The 10,116-nt window shown below is 34.2% G+C and overlaps 1 protein-coding gene across 2 annotated transcripts in view; it reads right to left on the minus strand.

Moving 5' to 3' along the window:
* Nucleotides 1–5,236, minus strand: part of LOC111399384 (DNA mismatch repair protein MSH7) — a 10,577-nt gene extending 5,341 nt beyond the window's left edge. The window contains exons 1-9 of one of the 2 annotated variants that reach the window (XM_023026660.1): nucleotides 4,863–5,236; nucleotides 3,418–3,973; nucleotides 2,627–2,722; nucleotides 2,497–2,552; nucleotides 1,486–1,552; nucleotides 980–1,084; nucleotides 691–822; nucleotides 558–591; nucleotides 435–482 (exon numbers count right to left, since the gene is read on the minus strand). In XM_023026660.1, the coding sequence (XP_022882428.1) occupies nucleotides 435–482; nucleotides 558–591; nucleotides 691–822; nucleotides 980–1,084; nucleotides 1,486–1,552; nucleotides 2,497–2,552; nucleotides 2,627–2,722; nucleotides 3,418–3,973; nucleotides 4,863–5,185 (1,417 nt within the window). In that variant the 5' untranslated portion in view covers nucleotides 5,186–5,236. The remainder of the gene's footprint in view (nucleotides 1–434; nucleotides 483–557; nucleotides 592–690; nucleotides 823–979; nucleotides 1,085–1,485; nucleotides 1,553–2,496; nucleotides 2,553–2,626; nucleotides 2,723–3,417; nucleotides 3,974–4,862) is intronic. The other variant, XM_023026661.1, reaches the window with a different exon arrangement.
* Between the last annotated feature and the right edge of the window lie 4,880 nt (nucleotides 5,237–10,116).

Below are 10,116 nucleotides of genomic sequence, written 5' to 3' on the forward strand. Positions count from 1 at the left end.
GCAAAATCTTTACTTCTGATATTGTTCTCTACCCCCTCCAAAAAAAAAAAAAAAAAACCTCTCCCCACTACTTAAAACCCATCCCAGAGTGTGGGATGCCAGTTTTCATGCACTGCTTCCACTAACTGAGGATCCCCTGAGTTGCCAACAGCTAGCAAGCCTTTCGGATTTAGTATCGCAAACACACAGAAAAGGATATTCCACTGATCTGAAGTTTCATTATTCCTTACAATGTAAAAGGAAGTGATTCACATCTTCACCATGATTGTTAGACATAATATCAGCTAACTCAAATTATATTACAAGGACAACGTTTCAAGACAGGAAAAATCAGAGCACTTGGAAATTTGACAAAACCTAAAAACTTTTCAAAACGGTAGAGCAGTAGAAAAATTTCATATGCTCAAAAATTAAATGGAATCCAATATCCTCACCAGCTAATGTGTACTTTTTAAGCGCTTTCTGACATTCTTTGGAGAGCCCTGTAGTAAGAATTAAGAAGTATATTTTAAGCAAAAGCTTCAGATTAATTTTCTGACAACAATAAATATATTTACCTCTTGCTTCATATATAATTTCCTTTGGTGACACCTAATAACAGAACCAAAGAGAATATAAGATGCACTGTATAATGACAAAACCAATGTCAATGAGTAACTCGAACAAAAATTTCAGAATAAAAAAGCATACTTGCATTAACAAAGCCCCCAAAGCTGCACAGGATGCATCATCGCTGATGGAACCAACGGAAAATTTTAAAGCAGCACAATCCACAAATGCAAACCCAAATACTGTTGATCCATTCTCCAGCAAATGGCCCTCCTATGTGCAGAATAAAAGAACATAGCTCAATTAGTTCCCTGGTCTTTTGAGGAAATGTGAATATAAATGTTTCTTCCAAGAAAAAAAAATACGATGTTTCAGTATTACTGAAATTCATAAAGAATTAGAAAATCATAGAAAAGTCAATTAGTAAGACCATTGAATCAAACTCCTTTATGGCTAGAAGATGAACTGCATCTGGCCCAATATTACTCTCAGTAGTAGATGGTGTGAGTACATGAACCAACTTCCTTTGAATGACCTGAGAAAACCAATGTTGCTTATCATTTTATAGGACGGTTATTTCTCGTAGGGTTCTTAATACATGGTACACTGAAACTAAGGGAACGTCAGAAGGAAAAGATCACATTGAATGCAGATTGCATAACATGTACCCCCACAGTCACCCATCTCTCTTTTTCTTTCTTATTGGTGTTCAATGATTACTCAAACGGAAAATGCACAACTTATGGCTTTATCAGTTACTATGATTGTCCTTTTGTTGTACTTCCAGTAGCGGATAAGAACAAATCCTGAATATGATATCTATTACTTAGTTTGTGGAACACAAATATAAATGGTACACCCCTTACATGACATGACACCAGAAAATTGTGCAATGGTTGAAACAATAGTTACAATTCAGAAGTTCATCAAACTTACAGAACCAGCACCTCTGGATTTTGCCTGTTCAGATGTCTCTAGCTGTTCCACCCGCCCAACCTTGTACCTTACAGTAAAAATATGAAAAGGTACCAAAGCAACATCGCACATAATAGGAAATTGAACGAATCCAGAAAATGCAATCAATTCATTATTGTACAAATTAGCCCAAGAAAAGAATAGTGATAATCAAATAAAAACTTATCTTGTTTATGAAAATAAATAAATGGAATTTTTTTAACTGATAATGGTTTATGGCACAAAATGAAAATTTTCTCCTGCCAAATTTTATCAAATGCATCCATTCGAACCTGCAAAATGACTGTAGTGCCCTTTACTAAATTATCCTCTAGTCATTCTAGGCAAAGTGACAAGGAAGCTAGAGTGTCTAGATAGTAGATACACCAGAAACTCTAGTCAACTTTGCCTAGTTTGATGAGAATAAGGAGCGAAGCTATGGGACAAAACAAAAATTTATACTAGGTTGATACATGGAAAAGAAAAATTTTTCCATGAAAAAAAAAAAACGAGTGGCCCTTGGGCAGCCTCCGCCTCAAGAATGCTAGAAGGTTCAAGATATGAGCAAAAAGGAAGAGAGAGCATCTAAGTGGACTAGGCATTCTTATCGACTTTGCCTAGTTAGACGAAAATGACTAGATGGTTCCAAATTCGTGCAAAAAAGCATTGGGAGAATTTGGAAACAAATTTTAAGAGAGAATGGTATATCTGTCAAAATTTTAAATTAAATAAGTGGACATTATTTACCAACCCAAAAGTACTGACATAATTATATTCTCACTCAAAGTTTCCAGTGGAGGAAATTTCTTCATAAATCAGAAGTGCATTATATGTCCCTATGATAAACCGTGTAATTAAAAAAAACAAATAAATTTACTTATCAAGAAAGAGGAATTGCAAGAAAAGTAACAAAAAGTAAGATATTTCAACAACACTCTCTTTACTAATTGAGTTCCTTAAACAATTAAATCGGACTAAAAACAATTCTCGTACCCACGAGCTATCAACTTCTGAACAGCTTCATCAATACCACTCTCAGATATGCCGACCTGGGAAGATATTAAAAAAATATAAGAGATCACTTGCGGAAACAATTGCACCTGTAATTGAATTTTAAGGTTACCTGTCGACATTTTCCAACACCACTTTGTGTCATTTTCCAATCAAGTTCCTTGTGACCAATTTCAGCATCTAATTCATAGAGCTCATAAAACTTTCCCTGCATGAAAGTGAAAATCAAAATGCAAAGAAGAAATATAACTCGTAGATAAACAGAGAAGGAAAAAAATCTTCTACTGATAGAAAACTGAACATGCCATATAATATTGATGGAAAACATCAAATCAACTAAATAAAAAGAAGAAAGACTTAATACATGAGAAAGAGACAATCATGACAAAACTGGGCTTCATTTCAATTAAATTACTTTTGCATCTTTATTCTTAAAATTGATCTTCCCCACTACATCCAAATTTCAAGATCAAATTTTGTCATGGAAATATAATGGAAGTGTTTGGGAGTGATTTTTCACCCCAAAAAATCAATTTTTTTATCGTTATTTCACTATTTCAGCCGTAATTTTTGACTTCTTCTTTTACAAGTGGCCCTCACTTTTCTTCTAACGGTAAAAAAATCAATTCTCAAAATCCCTACCGAACAGGGCCAATATGTCAATATCAGTCTAAAAAGAAATAAAATGGCGCATGACCTCTCAGAGATATCAATTTCATATATTTGTCATCAATAAACTTGAACCTTAACAAGTATGCCAATATAAACAACTAGGGCTGACATGCTCCTTTTATTAGTCTCCACATAACTATCCTAAATCATTGAAAGATCAACGTTAAATTCAATTATAATCTTCATCCTCGCTATTATTGAATGTTAAACCAAAGGCCTCAATAAACTGACCACTTTAAAGAAGAGGACCACATCCATATACTGACGTTTGACATCCCAATACTGCTTCTGAGACGCTGACATCTTTTTCAAATCCTCTGGAGGAATGTAAAGTGTCTTCTTGTCATAAAGAGGATTGTCTGGCTTTCTTCTGTTGACATCCCTGATTTGAGAAAGATGAAGCCATTCAAACTTGCTTTTCGTTTCAGATACATCTTCATTAACTTTATTTGCCCTATTGGACAGCTGAATAAGTTTTGTTCTTTTCCTAGCATCCGGTAATAAGCAATCACTTCTATCCTTGGAATTACACATGTCCTCCTGGACTCTCTTTAAACGAGGAACAAGAGGTGCCGTGCCCGGTGTGACTGGCCCAGAAACATCATCATCAATATTGATTAGGAAGGGGCGCTCTTTGTCTCCTTCACTATACATGGTTTCATTGGCATTGTGACCATTTTGTTTGCTGAGATGCTCAGGAAATAAACATGCATTGCCCAGCTCTTCTGGTACAGCATGTTTTATTGGAAGAGAGAAAGTGCCAGACGAAGTATCGTTTACATGGAACCTGAAAGGGAAGTGGGAAAAGAAAACACTTCATTACAAGCATGTCCATGCTGGAATTATATGCATTTTGTCTAGCTAAGAAATTACAATAAATTTAAAGCAAACAATGAATATTTGTTAGAAGGAAGCTTCAAACAGAATCAGTCAAATATTTCCATTCATGAAAAACTACTAGGAAAAATGCAGTTGTAAAAGTTAATCTTTACTAAATGAATCCAATAAATTAATAACGCTAGCATATTAATCTGGAAACTAAAAATGTTTCATATAACTATATTTCATCACTAGCTAATAAAAATATTAAATCTAGAATGATTTGATGAATATTATGCAATAAGTTTCCTCACATCAAATTTTATGTGATAAGCTAGAAATTTTCCACAGTCTGTAATTCAGCACGAAGTAAGACGACTAAAATTATCATTTAACCAACAATAAATTTCTTGACCTTTACATTAAATACTAGATTAAAGTAATCTGTAGGATGCCAAATTTGCTAGGCAGTCGCTTGAAGCATAAAGTAACTAAAACCATGTTTTTTGCTTGTAGCTTGCACTTCTCTGGAAACATCAATCTTCGTGTAAAATCTACATTGCACAACTTTGGTTTATTGGTCTTATCACTTATTTCATTCCGAAAAAATCAGCAAAAGTTTAATTTCAAAATAAAAAAGCCTCCTCATAATTTCAAAAACCAGCTTAAACAAATATGTTTTTTGCTCGTAGCTAGCACTGCTCTAGAAACGTCATTTGCCAAATCGACATAGCACTTTTGGGTTCTATTAAAGTATTCCATTCCTAAAAGATCATAATAATTTTTTTTCTAAAAAAAGTGCCTATATTTTTTATAATTTTCTCAAAAATCTCGTAAAATAACAGAATATAGTGTACCTGTCAACGGAAGGTTTTTCTCTGGTGTCGGGTTTCATGAATTTGTGCTTAATGCTTGAGAAGAGAGAAGGCCTGGTGGGGGTGGTGCTTTCGCCGTCATTAACGGAGAATATCTGACGTGGCAACTTCTCCGGTGGAGTCTCTGTTCCTCTTATTTCTTCATCCGAGACATCTCTAGCTTTATTTAGTACGACGGCGTTTTGATTAGGCTTTTCCGCCTGCAAAGAGTGGGCCGGCCGGCCTTCCGGTTCGAATCCGCCGGAATTTTTGTCATCCGGCGCTGGTCTCTTCAGAAATGAGAGAATGGATTTCTGTCTCTGCATTTTGCGCGTCAAGTGGGAGTGAGAGAGGGGGGAGGGTTTCAATTTATCAGAGGATGAAAAAGAGAATTGGCGCCAAAAAAATTAGGGCCTCGAGTAAACAAATGTCCAATTACTATTTCGTCATCTTGATAATGTGTAATTTCTATTTATTTTTTTGGGGTCACGTCGCTAGATATAATCCTAGGCTAGTTACATTAGGGGAATTTTGTAAATATTGTTTATTTTAATTTATATAGCAATATTTTCTGTACAGTCTGTAATAGCATTTGAAATACTCTTATATCGAGCATGAAAAGTGTTATAGTCAAGATTAAAAGAATAATATTATTCATTATTGTTAGTGCTTGTTTCTCCTAATTCTTGAGAGTTATAAAATGGGCAAAACGAAATTTTTATCACGCATTTTATATTCCAAAAACAAAAATTACATGGACAAAATGAAAACGCATATATTTCTTATATATTTAAGCTTTTTATTCAGAATAATTATATTATCACCACAATTTAAATATATTTATTTTACTAAAAGCAAATTTGTATTTCCATCACAACCATTAACATTCCATCTACTTTTTTTTAGTTTCATCTAGGGATGGTAATTAGGCTCGTCGGCTCGGGCCGCTCGTGGCTCGGTGGACTCGAGCCTAGGCTCAGGTCGAGCCCCATTTTGGAGACACGGGCTTTGCCCAATCAGGTCTGTGAGCTCGCGAGCTTTTTATTAAAAAAAAATAAAAAATTGAGGCTTGAAGGCAACAGTTTAGGAATTAAAAAAAAAAAAGGAGAGAGAGAACGAACCTGCCCTGCTCGGCCCGGAAAAAGCCCGAGCTTTTGCTCGGGCCGAGCCAAATTTTTTGGCCGCGCTTGAGAACGAGCCTTTTTTTTTTTTTTTGCCGAGCTTCGAGCCCTCAAAAAAGCTCGGCCATTTTAACTGGGCCGAGCTCGAGCCAAAACTTTAGGCTTACAAGTCGGCTCGGCCCGACTCGTTTACATCCCTAGTTTCGTCGCAATGGTGGATGGTGCAACTATTTTTTCCCTAATCAACGGCATTTTCTTTTCCTTCGCAATACTTATTTTTCTTTTTCCACTAATGGTTATGGTGTATTGTTTACTTTATATATTCATCTTGTGATGCCTGTGAAAAGTGAAGATAATAGTAATTATAATAATCTAACTCACAATTGGTGGAATTTGTTTGGGCATATAACTTCAAATGACATAGTTGCTCAGGTGCAATCCAGTATGCAAGCACCCCCCCCCCCCCCCCCCCAACCAAAAAAAAAAAAAAAAAAAAAAAACTGAATTTTTTAAAGGAATTTTTGCAGGTATGAAAAAAATGAGTTTTAAGTGCATTTTGCTTAAAAATAATCTTATATTTGCATAATTAAATGAGAGGGTGAGATATTAAAGAGATGAATGATGCTATGGAGCAAAGTGCCAATTCCAAAAATTTTGGAGGGTGAAACAATTGCTTTAGAATAGATGGAGCGAAAAAGTTTGGCATTGAATTGGTAGAAGGAAAAAATTGTGGCTTCTGCATACTTTGAGGATGAAATTGCAGATTCTGAATACTTGGAGGATTGGCGCTCATAGATAGGTGGAACACATAAAAACTTTTCAGTGATAAATCCTCCAACTATAAATATACATTAACTTGGTCCTCATACTATGCAGAAAGGACATATTACTCCTTTTCCTACGGAAAGGCATCCACAGGATCCTTAATTTGTACAAAGGATCAATTTCTTCCTCCAACTACGCAGAATGATAATGTTGGTCCACAAACTATCAAGAAATATCAATTTGTTCCTCAACCTATTGTAAAGCTTTAATTTGTTCCTCCAACTACCCTGAAGCTTCAATTTCATCCTCCATGTGTTACCGATAGTGATGTTGATCCTCCGAATATTATGAAGAGTAAATTGCTGAGACGTGTCAACTTGGTCCTTCGACTATCAATATAGATCAATTTGGTTCTCGACTATCCTTAAACGTCATCTTACTCCTCCAACTATCTAACTAATGAAACTGGTACCCCAACTATCAAAATAGACAACTTAATCCTCAAACTATTATTAATGGTCAAGTTGGTACTCTGTTTATACAGAACGCATCGCCTATTTGCTGCATGATTACTTATGTAAATTGAATGGATAAAAATGAAATGATGCGACAAGCGTGACGATTTAGATCTAGATTTCTTTATATTTCATGTGCCATTCTTGATCACAATCATCTCATGACTTTTAATTGGATTGGTCAGGGCATTATGAAAGTTGGGGACCAATGATACTTTTGAAAGATGAAGGAGCTATCTTTTTAAATGAAGTTTCTTTAACAAACAAGGAATTAAATTCTGTTATAGATTTTTATAACATGCTTTCATAATCTTTGGAACATTTGTTGAAATCTTCGATCTGCTATCTCTAATTCTATTATACCCGCTAAAATTAAGGTTTGTCAAACCCTTTTGATAGTTTAGAAATGATAATACTATTATTTTACGTGTATAGCAAGACAAGGAAAATAAATTCAAAACAAATATTTTTTAGTTTATCAATTATTTTTACATTGCTTCAATGCTAGATCCTCTTGAATAAAGCTACGTGGATCTGTATATTATGATCGATAATTTGAAATTTGACTTTGGCATAAATGGATATGCTATACGTCATAAATTGCTTGAAATGCATGATTTTTATTCCATTATGAATTTTTTGATACCTCTTACCAAGAAATAGAAAGAAAGGACCAAATTGGGTTGGGATAGAGAGCCTTAAGCACGACGGGAGTGAAGGAGGACGTGCTAGTATGGTCCGTAGAAGAATATGAAAAACTACTTGTTTGCTAGAAACTTTGACTTCTCTATATTCGTCCAAATTTATACTTTTGGTTTTCAATTTCTCATCTTTTATGTGATTCTTGATATAAAATTGAACTAGATATAAAACAAAAAACCTCATAGTCATTATGGGGCACAAACTATATAATAGTCCAAACTCCAAACTACATTTTTCATCTAACAAATCCAAAAGCACCAAAGTTGGGATAAATTGATTGGTGTGGACCAGTATTATTAATTTTTCTCATCATTATCAACATCTTTCTTTTGTCAGAATATGGAACGTTTAACGAATTCAATGTCTGATGAGGAATTGGAGAAAAGAATGTTAAAATAGTGAAAAACGGGCGAAATCTAAAAATTGGGACTAAATTGAAAACAATCAATAGATGAAACGAGCGATAAAATGAAGATTGAAAATGCCAAGGATTTAAGTGGATACAATTGGAAGATAAAATAACACGATTACGAGAGAAAATGGCTGAAATGAAACAAATTTTCAATCTCTGTTTGAAACTCTTTAGACAAATTAGTTTCGACACTTATTCAAAGTCCTACATGATATTTTTTTTTCTATTCTTTAGACAAATTAGGCACTAGTTTTTTATTCATTATTTTTATTTGGAAAAACTCGTCTTTGGACGATGAATTGGACAAAAAAAAAAGAATGAAAAAGTATAAAATGAAATAAATCCAAAGTTTGGGGATTAAAGTTTAAAAACTCAAAAGTTGTTTTAGACCTCATGATAAAGATTCAAGAGTATTAAAGGTCAATTGGATTAGAAAATAAATCAAGAAGGAAGTAAAGTCAAAGTATTATCACACATTAATTTTCAGCCGAAAAATTTATGCTTGAGAATATCAGTTCCATATTGAGACCCAATTTTGGTACAGCAAACTTTCGAATTGGAAAAATGATATTTCTAAAATAATTATATCCCTCTAAGTCATCTTTCCAATACACTTTGAATCACCTTAATCGGATATTGGGAAAAAACGTTATGACAAAAATATTGAAAACTATTTCACTGTCGAAAATTAAGTGAAGCGTGGGTTCGTGAATATTCCGCAAGCATACGGGTTCGTTGTACAAGTAATAATCATGATAAGGGAGTTATTATCCCATAGAAAATAAGGTTTGATTCTTATAAATTTGATATAATTAAATTCGTGTTAGTAACCAAAAGTTAATTTGTAAATAGCTAACTACGTTCTGTAACTAAAACTCGTGAAATCAATGGAAGTTTGGTTTAAAAATCAAATGAGTGAACTTATTAGATTTTCAACGTCACTGATCAATTCTTAGTTTTAATTTTCAACCTGTGATAATTATCTCAACTCATGCGATTGTAATAATCGAAATTCCACTTTTATTTATTATTTTATCCCAAGATATAATAAGCCTATAATTACCACAAGACGATCATATTCCTAATCTGAATTCATATGGAAAACATGCATTGACATTTATGATTATTACTGATGAGTCTCTACACTCATAGTATTTATGTCACCTAATTTGTTATTTTGTTACTCTTGAGAGTGTTTTAGAGATTTTTATTGTGTGTTTTGATGTTGTGATTTAGGTTGATGAAATTGAAAGAAATAAGCAAAAGTTGGCGAAATTGGAGAAAATTGCTAAATTGTAAGAGATCCAAAGTTCAGGGACTAAAGTACAAATTGAAAAGTTGTGTTGAACCTTGCAATGAAAATCCGAGCATGCTAGGAGTCAATTGGATAAAAAAAGATGTCAAAGGCATCAAATTTGGTCAAAATATGATTACAAATCAATTTCCAATCAAAAAGTTGTGCTCTGGAATTTCAGCCTCACATTGAAACTCATTTTTGACATAGCAAACGATCGAAGCGGAGAATAATATCTAAAAAAAATTGTGCCCCTTGAGTTAGCTTTCTAATGAGCTTTGAATCACCTCAAGTGGACATCGGACAAGAAAGTTATGCTAAAAATACTGAGGGACGCGCAGAAGAAATTTTCCACCCGAACCGGGCGCCATGGCGCCCAAGATGGTCGCTGCAATGCCCATGAAGCTGAATTCGACCTTAAAGATAGCGCCGTGGCACCCATATTGGG

The sequence above is a fragment of the Olea europaea genome, chromosome 9, assembly GCF_002742605.1.
Source record: "Olea europaea var. sylvestris chromosome 9, O_europaea_v1, whole genome shotgun sequence".
Lineage (NCBI taxonomy): Eukaryota > Viridiplantae > Streptophyta > Magnoliopsida > Lamiales > Oleaceae > Olea > Olea europaea.